Source organism: Typha latifolia, chromosome 11 (genome assembly GCF_019914945.1).
Source record: "Typha latifolia isolate L0001 chromosome 11, TyphaL0001v2, whole genome shotgun sequence".
NCBI lineage: Eukaryota > Viridiplantae > Streptophyta > Magnoliopsida > Poales > Typhaceae > Typha > Typha latifolia.
The window spans coordinates 6,843,446-6,866,978 of NC_133096.1; the positions used below are offsets into that span (position 1 = coordinate 6,843,446).

At 38.4% G+C, this 23,533-nt stretch overlaps 3 protein-coding genes across 13 annotated transcripts; 1 reads left to right on the forward strand and 2 right to left on the reverse strand.

Annotated features, from left to right (window-relative positions):
- Positions 1-1,868: 1,868 nt before the first annotated feature.
- On the forward strand, positions 1,869-5,717 carry LOC140797505 (chloride channel protein CLC-b-like). Its single transcript, XM_073150983.1, has 6 exons — positions 1,869-2,283; positions 2,380-2,578; positions 2,691-2,870; positions 3,148-3,680; positions 3,765-4,914; positions 5,323-5,717. The coding sequence occupies exons 1-6, from the start codon at positions 2,090-2,092 to the stop codon at positions 5,413-5,415; spliced, it is 2,349 nt and encodes a 782-aa protein (XP_073007084.1). The 5' UTR covers positions 1,869-2,089; the 3' UTR covers positions 5,416-5,717.
- On the reverse strand, positions 2,966-11,190 carry LOC140797504 (disease resistance protein RGA2-like). Of its 7 annotated transcripts, none has more exons than XM_073150982.1 (4): positions 7,293-11,190; positions 4,758-4,962; positions 3,816-4,656; positions 2,966-3,662 (listed from the first exon to the last, which is right to left on the reverse strand). In XM_073150982.1, the coding sequence occupies exon 1, from the start codon at positions 11,183-11,185 to the stop codon at positions 7,334-7,336; it is 3,852 nt and encodes a 1,283-aa protein (XP_073007083.1). In that variant the 5' UTR covers positions 11,186-11,190; the 3' UTR covers positions 2,966-3,662; positions 3,816-4,656; positions 4,758-4,962; positions 7,293-7,333. The 7 variants fall into 7 exon arrangements, with proteins under 7 accessions (XP_073007083.1, XP_073007082.1, XP_073007080.1 ...); XM_073150981.1 differs by adding an exon at positions 5,203-5,384 and having other exon boundaries at positions 2,966-4,656; XM_073150979.1 differs by having other exon boundaries at positions 2,966-4,656.
- A 4,732-nt stretch (positions 11,191-15,922) lies between these two features.
- Positions 15,923-22,749, reverse strand: LOC140798087 (disease resistance protein RGA2-like). 5 transcript variants are annotated; one of them, XM_073151820.1, is made up of 3 exons: positions 22,003-22,749; positions 16,738-21,912; positions 15,923-16,658 (listed from the first exon to the last, which is right to left on the reverse strand). In XM_073151820.1, exons 1-2 carry the CDS (start codon positions 22,637-22,639, stop codon positions 18,917-18,919), a joined length of 3,633 nt encoding a protein of 1,210 aa, XP_073007921.1. In that variant the 5' UTR covers positions 22,640-22,749; the 3' UTR covers positions 15,923-16,658; positions 16,738-18,916. The 5 variants fall into 5 exon arrangements, with proteins under 5 accessions (XP_073007921.1, XP_073007920.1, XP_073007919.1 ...); XM_073151819.1 differs by having other exon boundaries at positions 16,738-16,990; positions 18,876-22,749; XM_073151818.1 differs by having other exon boundaries at positions 15,923-16,595; positions 16,738-22,749.
- Positions 22,750-23,533: the final 784 nt, after the last annotated feature.

Here is a 23,533-nt window from a genome sequence, read left to right on the forward strand (position 1 = left end):
CAATCAATTTAAAAGCTTTTAAAATTTAAAGGGCCAATCAAAAGAAAAGAAAGAATATATTTTATTTTCTTTTTTTTGTTATGAAATCTAGATTCGAGGATTTTTATATAACATGAACCGATTTAACTATCTGAGCATTATTATATTGATCAGAGAAATAAGTATTTTACTTATATAGCTTCTCATCACAAAAATTTATCATGCAATTATTTTAGTTCATCACCAAATCATATTTGAGAGAAATAGCTACCAAAAAATAAAATAAAAATCAAGGTTGCAGAACTAGAGTTCATTATAATACTCAATTTTTGTATTAGATGTAGCTGTCCCCAATTCAATTTATTTTTCTAAAATTAAAAAGAAAGTTCTTCAAAGTCATAGGTCGTATAAATATAGTCTCCACCCCATTTAAAACTAATCATCAATAATAATAATAATAATACTTTTGGGTTTTTTTATTATCATATTTGCCTCTTCATTTATCCTAATAGTCTAAGTAGGATCTTATAATTAATTGCTTTGTAAAAAGTATTAATTTAGAGTACTATCCACAATATAAAGTATGCAATTTTTCTTCTCTAATAATTACTCTTCTATAGCTTTATAATTTTCTACTAGAAATTTTCTTCTCTTTAATTAGTGTCTCTTCATATGTTGTAAATGAGAAAAGCCCTCTCTGTTCTCTCCCTCTAAATCCTTTGCAATACCCCAAGGGATGCCTGAGATACAAGGTCAATTGTATACATGCTCTAGATAAAGTAATCAATTATATTAACATTCTACATCAAAAAGAATAATTTTAATTGATAATATACTTTATTTACAAAAAGCTAAAAAAGATACACATATATCCCTGAAATCCTAATATGCCCATATACTATTCAAAACCCTGAATGACCACACATAATTATATTTATATTTATGAAGGTCATATGCCATTAGACTGTATAAAAAGTTCAAATAGGCATGCCAGGATAGTAAATTTTTGTTAGATAAATTAGATTATATTAATTTGGAGGATGTAACCAATTGTAAGACTTTTAGGAAATTTGTAATGCTTTAAAAGGCCATATTTGTGTGAACTTCAGAGAAGTTTTAGAAGTACACTTAATATTATTTTTTTATGAAAATGGTATACATAATGTCAGATCTCTAGAGAGGTACATAAAGAAATTTGTGAGTTTTTGGAGGCTTTATGTTTGATTAAGTACTATACAAGGTGTATATGTGAAGAAAAAAAAGCTCCACAAGAATAATAATAATAATAATAATAATCTTGCTATAAGAGATGAGATTGACAACTACTCTCCTTTTTCTTTTCTTCTCTTCTCCTCTTTTTGTTTATTTCTATCCGAATATAATTAGAACTTAATGAATCAAGAGAGCATCATAAATTAGTCTTATGCAGCTATATAGAAAACAAAACTGATCGCCACTATGGCTACTGGCCCATGATAGAGATTATGAGTCTAATTTTTTTTTACCTGTCATTATCCTAAGGTCTCAGGATCTATGGAAAAATAAATGCAAAACATCTATCATACAAGGACAGAGAGAGGTGGAGTTCCTCATCAATGTTGCCCAAGAGATAAAAAAAATCCTGGCAGAATGCGTGGTCCTGGATTATATCAATCAATTTTATCACAGAATGATAACATTGACTTTCAAATCATTAATTCATATTGTATTCTTACTTGGTCCTCCAGTGGCATTTGAGTACATTAATACCCATAGATAAAGCATCCAATATGAGAGTTGTTGATTACTCTACCCCCAAGTGACAGGAAGATCCAGTCTTACCTCATTAATTGTTTAAAAATTTCAAGTCTTTAACAGCACAAGAATTGCTTTAATTTCTACCATCGACAGTTACATATCCATCTATTATTACATTGCAAACTTGATAGGAGGTAAAAGAGCCAGGTCTTGCATCTCCTCACATGGGTCATCAGTATATATTATCCATCCTTGAATTCAGAAAGGGTCATTGAAACAGTCCCTTGATGACCCTAAGCACCTATTAAAGTGTAGATCTTACTCAATTCTAGCACATCCTATTGCCTCCTATTGTAAACAAAGCTTATAATTCATGGAGGAAAACTCAATGGCAAACACAGAGGAAACAGCAGCAACAACTCAAATGGAACAAGGAGATGAAGATGTGCTAGACCCAGAGAGCAATCCTCTTCATGAACCACTGCTTAAGAGAAGCCCCACACTCACTGCCAATCACTTAGCCATGGTTGGGGCCAAAGTATCCCATATTGAGAGCTTAGACTACGAGTATACCTTCCTTATGAGCTCATTTCATCTCCAGCAGTCAAATAAGCAATTGGGTCCTCTTCCTTACTCTGTTTTGGCTTCTTCTTAATGGTTCAGGATCATTGAGAGTGATCTATTTAAGCATGACTGGAGAAGCAGATCCAATGCAGAGGTGCTGCAGTACATATTCCTCAAATGGACAATGGCTTTCCTCGTCGGACTTCTCACCGGTGTCATCGCCTCACTGATCAACCTCGCGATCGAGAACATTGCTGGCATGAAGATGCTTCTTATCGTTCGGCTCGTCAGAGAAAAAAGTTGAGCTCTTCTTTTCTTGATGATGCTGTAACACTATGGATGGCTAAAGAAGTGAATTTTATTGGGTTAGTAGAGGATTGTGTAAGCCTGAGACTGGTGATGATGGTTGCAGGTACTTGACTGGATTCGCTTATTTCACAGGAATAAATCTTGCTCTGACCACTGTGGCTGCAGCTCTGTGTGTGGTGTTTGCTCCAACTGCAGCAGGGCCTGGCATACCTGAGATTAAAGCTTACCTTAATGGAGTCAATACTCCAAATATGTTTGGTGCATCAACTTTAATTGTCAAGGTGTGATGAGATGTGAATTCCTTCCAGTTACTATTGATTTATCTGAATTAGAATTCAGAATGCCATAAAAAAAAACTTCTTAATTTTGAGATGTATTGTAAATAATTGACAGATGCTTTTATACTGGAAGATTATTATGCCATAGTAGGAAATCTGATCCATTTGCTTCTCATGTTTACAAGACTTACAGACAAAATTCCAGTATGTTTAAAAAGAAAATTCTGATAAATGATGATTCCTTTCTTCTCCTTTTCTTTTTCTTTCTTGAACATTGCAGATCATTGGAAGCATTGGAGCCGTGTCAGCAGGGCTAGACCTTGGCAAAGAAGGGCCACTGGTGCACATCGGCGCCTGCCTTGCATCCTTGCTTAGTCAGGGTGGATCAGACAAATATCAAATCAAATGGAGATGGCTTCGATACTATAAGAATGACAGAGACCGAAGAGACCTCATCACTTCCGGAGCATCTTCCGGTGTGTGTGCTGCTTTTCGATCACCGATTGGTGGTGTGTTGTTTGCCCTTGAAGAGGTTGCGACATGGTGGCGGAGCGCTTTACTATGGAGAACTTTCTTCAGCACTGCAGTGGTTGTGGTAGTGCTAAGGGGATTCATGGAGGCTTGCAACTCTGGAAAATGTGGCTTGTTTGGAAGGGGGGGACTCATCCTCTTTGATGTCAGTGATGTTACTGTAACTTACCATGCAAATGATCTCATTCCAGTTGCTCTGGTTGGCATTATAGGTGGAGTACTAGGAAGTCTATACAACCATCTTCTCCATAAGGTTCTCAGACTCTACAACATGATCAATGAGTAAGTTATTCGCAATCCATGAATTGCCTCTTGATGTATGAAGTTTCTATGACCTGCTATAAATGGTATGATCTTGCATTGCAGGAAAGGCAGAATGGCTAAGCTGCTACTAAGCTTGAGTGTCTCCATACTCACCTCTGTTTGCTTGTACTTCCTCCCATTTCTTGCACCTTGCACACCTTGTGATCCCTCTCTCGGCGCCGCATGCCCTACGACTGGGAGAAGCGGCAATTTTAAGCAATTCAATTGTCCAAATGGATACTATAATGATCTTGCAAGCCTACTCCATGCAACCAACGACGACGCGGTCCGCAACATCTTCTCCACTTCCACCCCAACAGAGTTCCATGTCATCTCCCTCCTCATATTCTTCATGCTATATTGGGTGCTAGGCCTCTTCACCTTTGGTATCGCTGTTCCCTCCGGGCTATTCCTCCCCATCATCCTCATTGGCTCTGGCTATGGCCGCCTTATTGGCCTTGCAATGAAGCCTTACACTAAGATTGACCAGGGCTTGTATGCCGTGCTAGGAGCTGCTGCACTCATGTCTGGATCAATGAGAATGACAGTTTCCCTCTGTGTAATCTTCCTCGAGCTAACCAACAATCTTCTACTCCTCCCAATCACCATGTTTGTGTTGTTGATAGCGAAAACAGTGGGAGATGCATTCAACCCAAGTATCTATGAGATCATACTTGACCTCAAAGGATTGCCATTCTTGGAACCAAATCCTGAGCCATGGATGAGGAATCTCAGTGTAGGAGAGCTTGCGGCAGCTAAGCCTAATGTGGTCAGTCTCCAAGTCATCGAGAAGGTATCTCGGGTTGTGGAAGTATTGAGATCCACCAGCCACAATGGCTTCCCTGTTGTTGAACAAGGAGTGCCATCACCGATAGGGAGGCCTCTTGGGGTGATAGAGTTGCATGGCTTGGTTTTGAGGTCACACTTGATTCAAGTTCTAAGGAAGAAGTGGTTCCTGAAGGAGAGGAGGAGAACAGAAGGATGGGAAGTGAGAGAGATGTTTACATCAGTCGATCTAGCTCAAAGGGAAGGAAGAATTGAAGAGATAGAGCTTACAGGAGATGAGATGGAGATGTACATCGACCTGCATCCTTTCACAAACACCACACCATACACAGTTGTGGAAAGCATGTCGGTGGCGAAGGCTGTCGTGCTCTTTCGACAGGTCGGTCTGCGGCATTTGCTGATAATTCCCAAGTATCAAGGAGCTGGGGTAAGTTTGATCTCTCTTCTCCTTGTAACATTTTGATGCACATATATACTGAGGAATAATACTTAAAATTAGCAGGAAGAAAAAATTTAGGACATCTAAATGATATTGCTTTGCATTATAGACTTTTAGACAAGGTTGACATGTCACAGAAAATACATAATTTGCCTTCTTCATACATGTTTATTGATTTCTTCATTATAAGAACGACATCAAACAATTATATGCTAAGGAAATTTTCTAGTGCATCATTTTGTTTTCCAAATCTTTAATCAAACTTTTGTAATTTACCTTCTTTCAGTTATCATGTCGATTGGTAGATGAGACTGAATTGAAATACTAGAAACATTTGCAAACAAAATTAAATTTGCTGAATCCCTCCCGCTGAACTTGTTCTCTCTTATTTTGTAGATAACGCCAATTGTTGGAATTCTAACAAGGCAGGATCTCAGGGCTCACAACATTCTGGGCGTCTTCCCTCATATAGCGAAAAAAAAGAGGTGAGAAGGATGAAGTACCAAGTCCTAGTCAAAGGCCGCCAAACAAATATTGTTCAGAAAAAACATAAGAATCAAGCTTCATACTCTATACCATTCTTTGTATCTAAGTTATTTGATTAATGACGTTTCTTTTTTTCTCTTCATCCTTTGAAAGTGTTTAAAAGTAAAATATGGCTTGTGTATTGCAGTACCTCCCTTTTCATACTTCTTGCATTTGATGTAATCAAGGATGTACAAACTACATTACACATTCGAAGAGATTTTATTTCTAAGTGTGATCCAGTAATCCAGAATAATCTTAATGAATGTCCACTTTTACTGTTTCACTCTTGAGTATAACAAGAGTAACTAGTGGAGCAAAGAACCCACATGTCTAAATAGCAATTACTAGATGCAATAAGGCCATGGTTGAGTACTTGAATACTCGATGATGGGCACTATAAATTTACATTATGCTAGTCTTAATAGAACTCATGCTGTCATTACTGTTGTCCTCATATGAATTTAATTTTAATGCAAGAGATAGAGAACAAATATAAAATGCATAGTTTATAACAAATTGATAGACCATGCTAGATCTCCTCGGTCATCGATTTTCCTTCAGGATGTTTGCATACTACAATCCATTTGATTCAGATGACAATAAGTAAACCACAGGTAGTCTATCAATAGTTGCATTGTTATCTATTTTAAAAGAGCTAGCAAAATTATTGGCATATTCCACTGGTATATTCCAATGCAGATTGCAAACTACCTTAATGAATCTTCAGATCACATAGTGGACAGCAATGTTCTTCTGCATATTTTTCTCGACTATGATATATCCACTATTACCAATGGTATCTTTTTCAGATAACTATAAAATGTTCAACATGCTCTCCAGACATGGGAATAATCTCAAGAAGGGAGAAAAATGAGAACTCTAATAGGGATTTATCTGTCTTTAAGATCAAATTAAGCTAGGCATACAAATTAAGAATAATCACATTGTACTGGTTAGAATTGATCTAGTCTCTTTCCTATTGACTGAAGAGCTCATCCTTTTGTTCCGACCTAAGAAACAAGATAATACCTTACAAGCTTCCTATGGTATAGGCATTTTAAAGAAAACAACCTATTTATACTTATATTCTTAGTCTTGATAAGGAAAATGAGACTTGGATAATTACGTTGGAGCATGCTGATCATAATTGTAATTCACATTTTAGCTTCTGAACATTTAACAGTTTATGAATTCGCAGAGCTGTGTTAAAATCTCTGTTTCTCATGTAAGAAGAATTAAATTCATAGCAAGTTACTACATTCAAATCATAATTAAAAGACGTCGTTAAAGTGAAGAAGTCACGATATGAAATGGGTACTATCCCCATAATTCATTTTGAGGTGGCCTTGCATTAACCTGTCCTAATGAAAATACTTTGACTAGTTTGTTCCACTGATTGAAACTCTTGAAGGAGCACGGCTTTCTAAAGGGAAGAAAACAAGAAAATAATTAGAACATAGTATAGCAATTTCAAAATCTAAATGATCATTTTCAGATGAGACTAACAAATATTGGGACTCCGAAGGCTAAAGTTTGTCCAGACATATGATTACAGAGAATTTCAATAGAACACCTGACTCCTGGAGAGAAACAGAGTTTGCCATTTGATGGATAACTTATAGTACAACTTTGAGATGGAAAGAAACTGGAAAGAAGACAGAGTTCGGCCAGTCATAGAGACAGACCTAATAAGAAAGTAAGAATTGGAGCAATGAAGATAAGAACAAAAAGATGTAAGGTTTATTTTTTCTTTTCAAAGATAAGTAAGAATAAGAATAATGCATAACATAACTAATTGGATATTTGAAGTGGAATAGAGGGTGGAATACGGTGTGTACCTGGTTTAGTCATCAAAAATTACAAATTCCTCCTAAATAACTCAACGAATGTAGATATAAGGGACGTGAGCGATGGTGTGCAGGTCAGGCCCGCCCTTTCGGTAACGCTCCTTCAAAGCCGGATGGCACTTCTCTACATGTAAAGATTTGAGACTCGGCGGTAGCACCTCCTTGCATGGAAGTGATTGGATGTTGGGGCATCTTTGTATTCTTACAGAAACTAAAGGGAGGTACTTCAAACATGCCGGCAAGCTTTGGAGACTATTGCAACTTTCAAAGATTAAATCATGAAGGGAGGTGAGGTGTTGAAATGCCTCCTCCATCTCACTAGTGAAGGTCGTGATCTCATTTGCTTTATATATTGTCAGTCTTCTGAGGGAGATGAGCCCTTCTCTGCTTAGCAGCACCTTGAGCATCAAGGGGTTGTCGATAACTAGAGAGAGATCATGGGAAACTTTTGACAAACCCACCTCTTCTTCCACCACCTGTTCAACTTGATCAGCCGCCAAAGAGGTGAGCTTTGGACACCCATAAACTTCTAAATGTTGGAGGGAGACTAGGGCTCCCAACCCTCCAATTGACCTCAGCTCTCCACAACCTTCAATCGACAGAGAGAAGAGCTTGGTGATGCGTTGCAGTACATCAGACGAGGGAAGGGTTGTAATATGTGCACACCTTGTTATCATAAGATATTCCAGTGATGAAAGGTCGCATTGCAGACAACTGGACAATTCCACGTCTTCAATACTGCTATTAGAGATGTATAACGTTTTTAGCGATGGAGGCAGGAGGTAGACGTTGGGAAAACAACTAATGTATAGTGATTCCAAATGACTTAATTTCTCCCGTTCTTGCTCGGACCATTCATCAAAATTTTCTAGATTTGGACAATTCACAATTAAGAATCGAGACAGGAATGACGATGAAGAAGGTGATGAAGATGAGGAGGGGGATGCCGATGACAGACATCTTGGTCTTCGAAATGCTGGGAGACGGATTAATCCCACTCCACCTATGCTTAGATTTGTCACTGAAGGCGAGAAGGAAGGAAATGCCGTCAGTTTGAAGCAATTTTGAATTGAAAGTGTTCGAAGACGGGGAAATAATTGGCGATCCTCCATTGCACACCATTCCTTTAATTCTGGAAAGCAATGTATCTCTAATTCCTCCAATAATGGAAATCCTTCGACGACATCAGAACCAAAGAACCCACCGCCAACTTCTTTAATCGAATCCATCCCAAATAGTTTAAGGCTCTTGAGTGATGGAAATTGTCCGAGAGGTGGGAGCTCTTTCCACTTACTGCAGTTACGAAGCTCAAGACTTACTATGTTCTTTAAATAATGGTTTCCCAACAGCCAACTTGGGAACTTGACACCATTATAGCCAACAAGTATAAGATCTTTTAGATGTGGATGAGGCTGCAGGCCTTCTAATACTTCCTCCTCTACCTCACATCTGACATTCCGTCGAGTGTTGCACCAGGACAACTTCAACTTACCAACACTCCTTTTGTCACTTAACCTAGCTTCCATGGCTTCCTCTTTACTGCCAATACTTTCAAGATTTCTGATCTCAAGGGATCCTCTAAGCTCGTTTAGGTTTTTTAACTGTCCAATCTCAAAACCTCTCCTCTTCTCTACACAAAAAACTTTCAATTTCTGGAGAGAAGTCAATTTACCTATGTCCAATATCGTAGTGACGATTGGTTTATCTTTTCTAGATCGAGGAAAACCCCAATGACTCCTTTCTTGAGCATCAATAAGATGGCGCAAGTTGATTAGTTTGTTCATGCTCGTCGGCAATCTATCAAGCTCCAAATCATCAAGAATCAATATTTCTAGATGGTAAAGTCTACCCAATTCGTCCGGCAAGACTTCGATTCCGTTGTTACGAAGATTCAGGTATCTTAGATGTATTAAGTCACATGTGGATACGGGCAGTTTTTCCAGATGACAATCAACAAAATGAAGCACCCGAATGCTTCTTAGCATTTTCAGGACTTCATGAAGATCAGCAACATTAAGATCAGAGTTGCGCTTACATATGAAATTTAAGGTCCGCAAGTGCTTTAGTACAGATGAGTGCTCGGTAAGTCCAGCTAGATTAGTAGTCATCACAGATAAATGACGAACACTGTCTGGAATTTTCAATGGCTGGCCATCATCAATTCTGCTATAAACATCTTTTGAAACAGATTCTGCCAAATCATGCAATAAATCATGTACATTCCAGGATTTTATCTTAAATGGCCCGTCCATATTCCTAAACATATGAGATGCTTGAAAGAATGCCTTGGATATCAAATTGTCAAAATATTCTTCTCCAATATCCTCCGGTCTCTTCTTGCCATTGTTATTAGGAATAAGGCCCTCAGCTATCCACATGTATATTAGAGAATCACGTTCGAATCTCCAATCTTTTGGAAATACGCTACAATAAGCAAAGCATCTCTGCAGGTGCACAGGAAGGTGCTGGTAACTCAACATTAGAACTGGCATAATATCACCCTCCCCGTGCTCTAATTCCCAGATGTCGCTCTTCAAGATGTTCTGCCAATGTTCGTCATTCAGATTATCACTCAACAATGCACCCAGGGTTTTTGCAGCCAAAGGTGATCCCTTTAACTTCTTTGCTATCTTTTTCCCAATAACTAGTAATCCAGGATATTCCTCAGGGTTAACAATATTATTGAATGCACACTTTTTAAAGAAAGACCAGTATTCATCCTCTGGTAGCCCCTGTAATCTAATTGGATCCGTGGTACTCATCAATTTTGCAACCTTTTCTAGTCTAGTCGTGACAATTATCTTGCTGCCCTCCTTCGCACATAACAGAGGAGTGCGAAGCTTCTCCCATCGGTTCCTCTCATTCTCATTCCAGATGTCATCAAGGACTAGTAGAAACCTCTCTGATCTTAGCTTCTCTTTAAGAGTCAGCTGTAGATGATTGAAGTTCTCGATATCTCCAGGATTGCAGTTTGATTGGCATTGCTCGAGGATCTCCCTTGTAAGCCTGACTTCATCAAAACTATCTGAAACACAAACCCACATATTTAGAGAGAAGTGCTGCAACACCCTCTCATCTCTGGATACCAGCTGAGCAAGAGTAGTCTTTCCAATACCCCCCATTCCAAGAATCGGTATGACAGAAACATTTCCAACAGCATTAGATTCTGATTGTAGCAGAAGGTCGATGATCCTCTCCTTCTCTTTGCCTCGGCCAAACGGTTCTTCCGGCAGCAACGAGCTAGTGATGCGCCTGTTGCTGAACAACCCCGGTTTCTTGGAGCTGCCCTCGAATTCTAACAGTTTAAGGAAATCACCCACATCAACAGCAATTCTTTCTAACTTCTCCACCACACTGCTCAGCTCGTTGACGTCCTCGTCACATGAAAACAAGCTCCTAGCAGCAGTACGCATACGTTTGGCAGCATTGGAAGAGGAGGAGGCAAAGGAGCTACTCACCTTGTCGTCGTCCTCGTTTGCTTTCTGTTCGAGGATTCGGTAGTCGAAGGTGTCGAGCACGTCGTCGGCCTCGTAGGCCGCGTCTTTGAGCCTCCGCAGCCATCGGAGCAGCCACGAGTTCTTGATCTCCCGCCCCTCCGCCGCCTCCGCTGCGCTCTGGATCTTGATGAGCAGCTCCTCCAGTCTCTCCAGCTTGTCTTTGACGCCAGCTTGCATCTCGTAGTTGCCGGTCAAGAAAGATGCGGCTTTCTTCACCAGCACACCCACGATCGCAGATCCTAACATCGCCGCCATCTCCTCCTCGCAAGCAGTTGGGTGAATTCTATGTTTGACGGAGAGGAATGAGTAGAGAGAGCCCGGAGATTCCAATAGAAGACTTGGGTTGTACGGCTGCACTCTTGAGGTGGGCAGGAAATATCTAATCATTGGCCCAGAGAAGGGGAAGAGCAATGATTCTACGCTAACTAATTAGTTATTAAAAACAATTTTTATTGTTGGTATTTTAATTATGTGACTAGATTAATCGATAAGAAAATTAGAAATTAAGTATCTTTTTATTATTTATACTTATAATCGTTTTGTTAATAATAGGAGTAACAATTTCTACCAATTTATTATTATTATTATTATTATTATTATTATGGATAGCTAAGAGTAGACATGATCATCGGGCGGACTAGGCCAGGTTCGGGTTGGGTTTTTCGGGCCAACCGGGCCTAAGTATTTTTCACGGCCCGACCCACCAATCACTCGGACCAAGTCGAGTTCGGGTCGGGCTAGAATAGTCTAGTAGCGCATTACCGCCCGTCGACACATGAGAGATCGGACTAGCCGGTTCGGCCGGGCCACCAATCATGCGGCTCAACCCTTATTCGTCCATTTAAAAAATAATAATAATAAATTAAAAAAATTTAAATGTGTGCTTTAAAAAAAATATAAGACGGTACCGTAGCAAAATTTTAATTGTTTTTACTATAGCAGAACGAGCGGGCCTAATTGCGGGCCAAACGTCCAATGATTAGATATTTGGTTGCTCTTCTCCTAATCGAACAATTAATATTAAATAAAAGTAAATAAGATTAATCAGTTATTTGGTTATTTGGCTATTTGATATGCAACGAATTAGTTCAATTGAGTAGAATCCTTGACTCCTAGAAGAGAGGAAATCATCAGAATAATGAAGAATCACGAGAAGACATCTCTTTTAGAAAGTGATGAAGAATGTATTTGCAATTGCAATTCACCCTATATTGCATCCATCAGTGTTGGTAAATATCTACAAAATATACGAAGTATTTTTATACGTGTATATGATCATATCTGTAAGTTTTGGTAAGATTTGGTTTAAACATTTTCAAGATTGAAAGCATTAGGTCAACACATTCACCATATATTCACAAGCATTCTAACTCACCCCAAAAACTTCGTAGTGCATTCTCACATACAGAAGTGCATTTTTAGTCATTCAAACATGTTTGGCCTAGAAATTACAAATTATAGGGCTTCATGAGCTGATTTGATTTAAATTTGGCCAAGGTTGGGATGCCCTAACCTTAGAGGAAGTCGATTATTGATTAGAAAATATGTTTATCTTATCTCTAATATTTATCTTATCTATAAAAGATATATAAATGAGTAACTTTAAAGAAAATAATCGATCATTATCCGAAGATCATATTTTTGGAAGCCATCGATAATCATCTAGATATCATCTTTAGAAGGAACTTGCTAAATTATTCTCATTTTTACGTATCTAATTCAGATCTAGAGAGTGAGTGAGATAGAATAATCAACCTCGAAGGTCATTGAGGTTCGTAAATTTATCACGGGATGTAGTGTGTCGCGGAGTTTAGTGAACAAGCTTGGTATAGATTGAGTCATGATATATGATTCGTAAACTTTTTGTTAACTGCTACAAGCTAGTTTTAATTATTGGTTTGAATCTGAGTTTGGATTTGTAGATTTTATCAAGCTTATAGTATTTTTATATAAAAGATTTTGTGTTTGTGATCGTTTTTTTTACACCATATTATTATCGATTACATGTGATAGATCCGATCTCCTAAGATGTTAATTACGTTTTCTAATTGGTATTATAGTATATCTTATATTTACTTAAGTTAGTTCATCGGGTTTTTTCAAGTATCCTCCGTGGATCTTTTCTATCATTAATTGCTTTTGATTAAGAACCAAAAATGTGCTTACGAGAAATTATAACAAGTAAACCTCTCAAACAGAAAACACCATAAATCTACATACAAAAGCTTTACAAGAAACAATTCTATCAAACTTAGTATATTGTCTATTCCCTCTTCTTGATCTTTAAATTTTGTACTTGACTTTTCGTCATTATCTTAATAAATTTTAATTGGGATTAGTTTGATACCTGCATGCAACCACACACCCATATTAGTATGTTTCATTTTTATTTTTTACAAGTTGTTTATGTAGTCTTTGAATGGATAAGTAGTTAGCATGAGTTCATGGTGTATATGCATCATGGGTTCCTAAAAGACAGGACCATGCATATGCATTATGGGTTATTGAGATCATGGTGTAAAGTGCATTCTCTCTCTTAAGATGGAAGTTTTGTGTATTAGAGTTAAAATGTATCCCTTTGTTTAAGTGATTACTAGTCAAATTATAAGTGTTGGAAGAACATTTATGATGGTGAGCCACCATTGTAAAGAGAGTGATTAGAATTGTTAAACTCTTTGTAATTGAAGAATTTGCATAGTGAAGAAAATTGCTTCGCCTATAAATATAGTTACATCGCCGAACCACGTAAATCATATCTCTCTCACTTTCTATTGTCTCTACTGCTTCCATTCTTATGATTACTTGCAATAGGGTGTTTAATACGTGATTAGAACTTATTTATTACTATTCTATCACTATTAACACCATATTAAAAGATTTTCCAAACTTATATTAGCTTTCCATCCCATTTGTGATACTTAGGGGTGAAGGTTTTGCTTCAGCTTCCTTCACCCGTTTGATTATTTGCACTACAGTTGTAATAGCGTGGAAGGAAATAATTGAATGTATAAATACTTGAAAACAATCCACTTGAATTGCAACCGGAGATCTTCTCTCTAGAACAAGACAACCCTCTTCTTAGCTCCTCTCTCATTTTGTCGACTCCAGTGAAAATCGGTCACCACGGATCGCAGAACCCGTAACAGTTCGAAATCCTTGTTGGGCGAGTGCATTGCACATATCATATTGTTCCGAGGAGAAATAAGATAATAGAAAGAAAAGAAAAAGGAAAAGGAAAAAAGAGAAGAAAGAAAATGGAAAACATAAAAAAATGAGCTAGAAAACAAAGCTAAGCTGGACAGCATTTAATTGCCATGGCAAAAATTTGCTCTGACGACGTGACTGTAATTTAACTTTACAAGTCGCAAAAGCTATTATTTCAAGTCAAGGTTGAGACTTATAGGCTAGTATAAATGGTATCTTTCCAATGTAACAAATTAGAAGATAAAAGAAGAAAACATAACTAGATAAATATGATCAACTTTGTGTGGAATTACAAATTTACATTGATTTGTCCCAACTCCGCTGATGAGTTAATGCAGTTATCTTGATGAAATGTACAACTATCTGCCCTATGTATCACACTACTGCTTGGTCTTTTGCATCTTAATTTCCAGTCAGTTGGATGCTTGCATACACCATTTAAATGAACAAATGATGCTGATTGTGTTTCTATATGTATATATATTAGTATTTGCTCACTCTTTTCTTTTGTTTCTTTCCCCTTCTTAAGAGAGGATTTGCTCGTTCTTTTTTATTTCCGAGTATGGATCATGCCAGCAATCATCAGCATAAACTGCTCTTTCCCATCTCTGCTTGAACATCATCAGTTCGGCATAAGAACGCCGTCTTATCTATACAAGACAAAAAGAGAAAACGAGTAAAAAGTACTGTTGCTACTCAAGTTTTCGGAAGAGCAAAGGAGAGGAAGTACACTAGAAACAAAGATTTTCTGGAGAGATTAAACAGACAGTTCATTTACATTTATTTAATCGTTCCATGTTTCCAGGATATGCCCAGTTTCAAATTTCAAAATAATCCCACATATCATTGAAATGTTTCATTAGCCATTTATGCTTGAAAGATTTCCTGAATAATTCCAGTTCGTAAAGTAACTAGCAAGGAAGGCAGAAGGTAATCAAAAGGTCAATAAGCCAGATCTTGCTCTGTCAAGTGCCTTAATTTAGCATGTTATTTTAGTATGGACCAGTCTCCTATTTTATGCAGATAACTGATATAGTCATGACAACGAAGAAGATCATGAGGAGGAGGAAGATGAAGACTTTTCCAATTTTGTCGGAACGAATCAAAGATCAAAATTGCCAGATAACGGAGACACTTCCAATCTTTGAGTAAATGGAGTAATAAGACAGGCTATCAAAGATATATCCTAGTTTTGCACTGCATTGTGACCTTCAGAGTTGCCTTACAAACTTGGAGTACGAGGTCCTCAGTATTATTCATCAAAGGGCATGAGTGTACTCTAATGAGTTACAAAGACAAGATGTACCCAACCTTACTCTGATCATGAGATATGATGTTTTCATAACTAGAACTTATGAAATAGGGGTCAATAGTAACTTTCATATTACGTAATTGTTTGTACACTTAAAAGTCTTCAACAACACAATAATTGCTTTAATTTATACCATCCACAGTTCCATATTCATCTTTTATTACATTGCAAACTTGATAGGAAGTAAAAGAGAGAGCCAGGTCTTCCATACCCTTCACATGGGTCATCAGCATACATTATCCATCCTTGAATTCAGATAGGGTCATTGAAACAGTCCCTTGATGACCCTAAACGCCTATTAAAGTGTAGATCTTACTCAATTCTAGCACATCTTATTGCCTCCTATTGTAAACAAAGCTTATAATTCATGGAGGAAAACTCAATGGCAAACACAGAGCAAACAACAGCAACAACTCAAATGGAACAAGGAGATGAAGATGTGTTAGACCCGGAGAGCAATCCTAATCATGAACCATTGCTTAAGAGAAGCCCGACACTCACTGCCAATCACTTAACCATGGTTGGAGCCAAAGTCTCCCATATTGACAGCTTAGACTATGAGTGTACCTTCTTAATTTAGAGATGCATTGTAAATAATTGACAAACGCTTTTATACTGGAAGATTATTATGCCATAGTAAGAAATCTGATCCATTTGCTTCTCATGTTTACAAGACTTACAGACAATATTCCAGTATGTTAAAAAAGAAAATTCTGATAGATGATGATTCCTTTCTTCTCTTTTTCTTTTTCTTTCTTGAACATTGCAGATCATTGGAAGCATTGGAGCCGTGTCAGCAGGGCTAGACCTTGGCAAAGAAGGGCCACTGGTGCACATCAGCGCCTGCCTTGCATCCTTGCTTAGTCAGGGTGGATCAGACAAATATCAACTCAAATGGAGATGGCTTCGATACTGTAAGAATGACATAGACCGAAGAGACCTCAACACTTCCGGAAAATCTTCTGGTGTGTGTGCTGCCTTTCGATCCCCGATTGGTGGTGCGTTGTTTGCCCTCGAAGAGGTTGCGACATGGTGGCGGAGCGCTTTACTATGGAGAACTTTCTTCAGCACTGCAGTGGTTGTGGTGGTGCTAAGGGGATTCATGGAGGTTTGCAACTCTGGAAAATGTGGCATGTTTGGAAGAGGACTCATCCTCTTTGATGTCAGTGATGTTACTGTAACTTACCATGCAAATGATCTCATTCCAGTTGCTCTGGTTGGCATTATAGGTGGAGTACTAGGAAGTCTATACAACCATCTTCTCCATAAGGTTCTCAGACTCTACAACATGATCAATGAGTAAGTTATTCGCAATCCATGAATTGCCTCTTGTTCTATGACCTGCTATAAATGGTATGATCTTGTATTTCAGGAAAGGCAGAATGGCTAAGCTGCTACTAAGCTTGAGTGTCTGCATACTCACCTCTGTTTGCTTGTACTTCCTCCCATTTCTTGCACCTTGCACACCTTGTGATCCCTCCCTTGGCGCCGCATAACCTACGACTGGGAGAAGCGGCAATATTGTAGATAACGCCTCCCGCTGAACAAACAAAATTAAATTTGCTGAATCCCTCCCGCTGAACTTGTTCTCTCTTATTTTGTACATAACGCCAATTGTTGGAATTCTAACAAGGCAGGAACTCAAGGCTCACAACATTCTGGGCGCCTTCCCTCATCTAGCGAAAAAGAAGAGGTGAGAAGGATGAAGTACCAAGTCCTAATCAAAGGCCGCCAAACAAATATTGTTCAGAAAAAAACATAAGAATCAAGCTTCATACTCTATACCATTCTTTGTATCTAAGTTATTTGATTAATGACGTTTCTTTTTTTCTCTTCATCCTTTGAAAGTGTTTAAAAGTAAAATATGGCGTGTGTATTGCAGTACCTCCCTTTTCATACTTTCTTGCATTTGATGTAATCAAGGATGTACAAACTACATTACACATTCGAAGAGATTTTATTTCTAAGTGTGATCCAGTAATCCAGAATAATCTTAATGAATGTCCACTTTTACTGTTTCACTCTTGAGTACAACAAGAGTAACTAGTGGAGCAAAGAACCCACATGTCTAAATAGCAATTACTAGATGCAATAAGGCCATGGTTGAGTACTTGAATACTCGATGATGGGCACTATAAATTTACATTATGCTAGTCTTATAGAACTCATGCTGTCATTACTGTTGTCCTCATATGGATTTAATTTTAATGCAAGAGATAGAGAACAAATATAAAATGCATAGTTTATAACATATTAATGGACCATGCTAGATCTCCTCGGTCATCCATTTTCCTTCAGGATGTTTGCATACTACAATCCATTTGATTGAGATGGCAATAAGTAAACCACAGGTAGTCTTTCAATAGTTGCATTGTTATCTATTTTAAAAGAGCTAGCAAAATTATTGGCATATTCCACTGGTATATTCTAATGCAGATTGCAGACTACCTTAATGAATCTTCAGATCACATAGTGGACAGCAATGTTCTACTTCATATTTTTCTCGTCTATGATATATCCACTATTACCAATGGTATCTTTTTCGTCTAACTATAAAATGTTCAAAATGTTCTCCAGACTTGGGAATAATTTCAAGGGAGAAAAATGAGAACTTCTCTAATAGGGATTTATCTGTCTTTAAGACCAAATTAAGCTAGGCATACAAATTAAGAATAATCACATTGTACTGGTTAGAATTGATCTAATCTCTTTCCTGTTGACTGGAGAGCTCGTCCTTTTGTTCCGACCTAAGAAACAATATGATACCTTACAAGCTTCCGATGGTATAGGCATTTTAAAGAAAACAACATATTTATATTCTTAGTCTTGACAAGAAAAATGAGACTTAGATAATTACGTTGGAGCATGCTAATCATAATTGTAATTCACATTTCAGCTTCTGAACATTTAACAGTTTATGAATTCGCAGAGGTGTGTTAAAATCTCTACTTCTCATGTAAGAAGAATTAAATTCATAGCAAGCTACTACATTCAAATCATAATTAAAAGACATCGTTAAAGTGAATAAGTCATGATATGAAATGGGTACTATCCCTATAATTCATTTTGAGGTGGCCTTGCATTCATGAAAATACTTTGACTAGTTTGTTCCACAGATTGAAACTCTGGAAGGAGCACGGTTTTCTAAAGGGAAGAAAACAAGAAAATAATTAAAACATAGTATAGCAATTTGAAAATCTAAATGATCATTTTCAGATGAGATTAACAAATATCGGGATTCCGAAGGCTAAAGTTTGTCCAGACATGATTACAGAGAATTTCAATTGGACACCTGACTCCAGGAGAGAAATAGAGTCTGCTATTTGATGGAAAACTTATAGTACAACTCTGAATTGGAACGAAACTGGAAAGAAGACAGAGTTCAGCCAGTCATAGAGACAGAACTAATGAGAAAGTAAGAATTGGAGCAATGAAGATTAGAACAAAAAGATGTAAGGTTTATTTTTTATTTTTTCAAAGATAAGCAAGAATAAGAATAATAATACGAAAAGCATAATAAAACTAATTGGAGAGAAATAGAGGGTGGAATACGGTGTATGCCTGGTTCAGTCATCAAAAATTACAAATTCCTCCTAAATAACTCAATTGATGTAGATCCGTGGGATGTGAGCGATGGTGTGTCGGTCAGGCCCGCCCTCTCGATAACGCTCCTTCAGAGCTGGATGGCAGTACTGTACACCTAAGGATTGGAGACTCGGCGGTAGCCCCTCCTTGCATGGAAGTGATTGGATGTTGGGGCAATTTATTAGACTTAAATCAACTAAAGGGAGGTACTTCAAACATGCCGGCAAGCATTGGAGAGTATTGCAAAATTCAAACCACAGTTGACGGAGGGAAGTGAGGTGTTGAAATGCCTCCTCCATCTCATTGGTGAAAGTCGTGAGCGCTTTTGCAAAACTGACTCTCAGATTTTTAAGGGAGATGAACCCTTCTCTGCTTAGTAGCACCTTGAGCAGCAAGGGGTTGTCGATATCTAGATTGAGATTATCGGGAACTTTTGAAAAGCCCACCTCTTCTTCCACCACCTGTTCAACTTGATCAGCCGCCAAAGAGGTGAGCTTTGGACAGTCAGAAACTTTTAAATATTGGAGGGAGACTAGGGCTCCTAACCCTCCAATTGACCTCAGCTCTCCACAACCTTCAATCAACAGAAAGGAGAGCTTGGTGATGCGTTGCAGTACATCAGACGAGGGAAGGGTTGTAATATGTGGGCAACCTTTTATCATAAGAAATTTCAGTGATGATAGGTCACATTGCAGACAACTGGACAATTCCACGTCTTCAATATTGCTATCAGAGATGCATAAATCTTCTAGCGATGGAGGCAGGAGGTAGACGCTGGGACAACAACTAATGCTTAGTGATTTCAAGTGACTTAATTTCTCCCGTTCTTGCTCAGACCATTCATCAACTTTTTCTAGATTTGGACAATTCGTAATAAACAATCCAGACAGGAATGACGATGAAGAAGGTGATGATGATGAGGAGGGGGATGCCGATGACAGACATCTTGGTCTTCGAAATGCTGGGAGACGGATTAATCCCACTCCATCTAAGATTAGATTTGTCACTAAAGGCGAGAGGGGAGGAAATGCCGTCAGTTTAGGACAATCTTGAATTGAAAGATTTCGAAGACGGGGAAATAATTGGCGATCCTCCATTGCACACCATTCCTTTAATTCTGGAAAGAAATCTAGCTCTAATTCCTCCAATAATGGAAATCCTTCGACGACATCAGAACCAAAGAACCCACCGCTAACTTCTTTAATCGAAATCATCCCACATAGTTTAAGGCTCTTGAGTGACGGAAATTGTCCAAGAGGTGGGAGCTCTTTCCACTTACTGCAGTTATGAAGCTCAAGACTTACTATGTTCTTTAAATAATGGTTTCCCAACAGCCAACTTGGGAACTTGACACCATTATAGCCAGCAAGCATAAGATTTTTTAGATGTGGATGAGGCTGCAGGCCTTCTAATACTTCCTCCTCTACCTCACATCTGACATTCCGTTGAGCGTCACACCAGGACAACTTCAACTTACCAATACTCCCTTTGTCACTTAACCTAGCTTCCATGGCTTCCTCTTTACTACCAATACTCCCAAGATTTCTGATCTCAAGGGATCCTCTGAGCTCTTTTAGGTTTTTTAACTGTCCGATCTCAAAACCTTTCCTCTTCTCTACACAAAAAACTTTCAATTTCTGGAGAGAAGTCAATTTACCTATGTCCAATATCGTAGTGACGATTGGTTTATCTTTTCTAGATCGAGGAAAATCCCACCGACTCCCTCCTTGAGCATCAATAAGATGGCGCAAGTTGATTAGTTTGTTTATGCTTGTCGGTAATCTATCAAGCTCCAAATCATCAAGAATCAACATTTCTAGATGGTAAAGTCTACCCAATTCATCCGGCAATATTTTCATTCTGTTGTTACAAAGATTCAGGTATCTTAGATGTATTAAGTCACATGTGGATATGGGCAGTTTTTCCAGATGACAATCAACAAAATTAAGCACCCGAATGCTTCTTAGCATTTTCAGGACTTCATGAAGATCAGCAACATTAAGATTAGAGTTGCGCTTACATAAGAAATTTAAGGTCCGCAAGTGCTTTAGTACAGATGAGTGCTCGGTAAGTCCAGCTAGATTAGTAGTCATCACAGATAAATGACGAACACTGTCTGGAATTTTCCTTGGCTGGCCATCATCAATTCTGCTGTAGACATCTTTTGAAACAGATTCTGCCAAATCATGCAATAAATCATGTACCTTCCAGGATTTTATCTTAACAACATTGTTGGCTGAATACGTTACTGTAGTAGCTGCTTGAAAGAATGCCTTGGATATCAAATTGCCAAAATATTCTTCTCCAATATCCTCCGGTCTCTTCTTCCCATTGTTATTAGGAATAAGGCCCTCCGCTATCCACATGTATATTAGAGAATCACGTTCGAATATCCAATCTTTTGGAAATACGCTACAATAAGCAAAGCATCTCTGCAGGTGGACAGGAAGGTGCTGGTAACTCAACATTAGAACTGGCATAATATCATCCTCGCCCTGCTCTAATTCCCAGATATCGCTCTTCAAGATGTTCTGCCAATGTTCGTCATTCAGATTATCATTCAGCAGTGCACCTAGAGTCTTTGCAGCCAAAGGTGATCCCTTTAACTTCTTTGCTATCTTTTTCCCAATAACTAGTAATCCAGGATATTCCTCAGGGTTAACAATATTATTGAATGCACACTTTTTAAAGAAAGACCAGTATTCATCCTCTGGTAGCCCCTGTAATCTAATTGGATCCGTGGTACTCATCAATTTTGCAACCTTTTCTAGTCTAGTCGTGACAATTATCTTGCTTCCCTCCTTCCCACATAACAGAGGAGTGCGAAGCTTCTCCCATCGGTTCCTCTCATTCTCATTCCAGATGTCATCAAGGACTAGTAGAAACCTCTCTGATCTTAGCTTCTCTTTAAGAGTCAGCTGTAGATGATTGAAGTTCTCGATATCTCCAGGATTGAAGTTTGATTGGCATTGCTCGAGGATCTCCCTTGTAAGCCTGACTTCATCAAAATTATCTGAAACACAAACCCACATAATTAGAGAGAAGTGCTGCTTCACCCTCTCATCTCCGTATACCAGCTGAGCAAGAGTAGTCTTTCCAATACCCCCCATTCCAAGAATCGGTATGACAGAAACATTTCCAACAGCATTAGATTCTGATTGTAGCAGAAGGTCGATGATCCTCTCCTTCTCTTTGCCTCGGCCAAACGGTTCTTCCGGCAGCAACGAGCTAGTGATGCGCCTGTTGCTGAACAACTCCGGTTTCTTGGAGCTGCCCTCCAATTCTAACAGTTTAAGGAAATCACCCACATCATCAGTAATTCTTTCTAACTTCTCCACCACACTGCTCAGCTCGTTGACGTCCTCGTCACATGAAAACAAGCTCCTAGCAGCAGTACGCAAACGTTTGGCGGCATTGGAAGAGGAGGAGGCAAAGGAGCTACTCACCTTGTCGTCGTCCTCGTTTGCTTTCTGTTCGAGGATTCGGTAGTCGAAGGTGTCGAGCACGTCGTCGGCCTCGTAGGCCGCGTCTTTGAGCCTCCGCAGCCATCGGATCAGCCACGAGTTCTTGATCTCCCGCCCCTCCGCCGCCTCCACTGCGCTCTGGATCTTGATGAGCAGCTCTTCCAGCGTTTCCAGCTTTTCTTTGACGCCAGCTTGCATCTCGTAGTTGCCAGCCAAGAAAGATGCGGCTTTGTTCACCAACTCATTCACGATCGCAGATCCCAACATCGCCGCCATCTCCTCCTCGCAAGCAGTTGGGTGAATTCTATGTTTGAGGGAGAGGAATGAGTAGAGAGAGCCCGGAGATTCCACTAGAAGACTTGGGTTGTACGGCTACACTCTTGAGGTGGGCAGGAAATATCCAATCATTGGCCCAGAGAAGGGGAAGAGCAATGATTCTACGCTAACTAATTAGTTATTAAAAATAATTTTTATTGTTGGTATTTTAATTATGTGACTAGATTAATCGATAAGAAAATTAGAAATTAAGTATCTTTTTATTATTTATACTTATAATCGTTTTGTTAATAATAGGAGTAACAATTTCTACCAATTTATTATTATTATTATTATTATTATTATTATTATTATTATTATTATTATTATTATTATTATTAAAATGGATAGCTAAGAGTAGACATGATCATCGGGCGGACCGGGCCAGGTTCGGATTAGGTTTTTCTGGCCAACCTGGCCTAAGTATTTGTTCACGGTCCGACCCACCAATTACTCGGACCAAGTCGAGTTCGGGTCAGGCTAGAATAGTCTAGTAGCCCATTACCATCCGTCGGCACGTGAGAGATCGGACTAGCCGGTTCAGCCGGGCCACAAATCATAGGGCTTAACCCACATTTTAGCTATTTTTAGAATATTTTACTATTAGCTAATTTTAAAAAAAAAATTATGTTCGTCCATTTAAAAAATAATAATAATAAATTAAAAAATTTTAAATGTGTGCTTTAAAAAAAATATAAAACGGTACAATATTAAAATTTTAATTGTTTTTACTATAGCAGAACGGCCGGGCATAATTACAGGCAAACGTCCAATGATTAATTGAACTAATTCTCCTAATCGAACAATTAATATTAAATAAAACTAAATAAAATTAATCAGAAGTATCAGTTATTT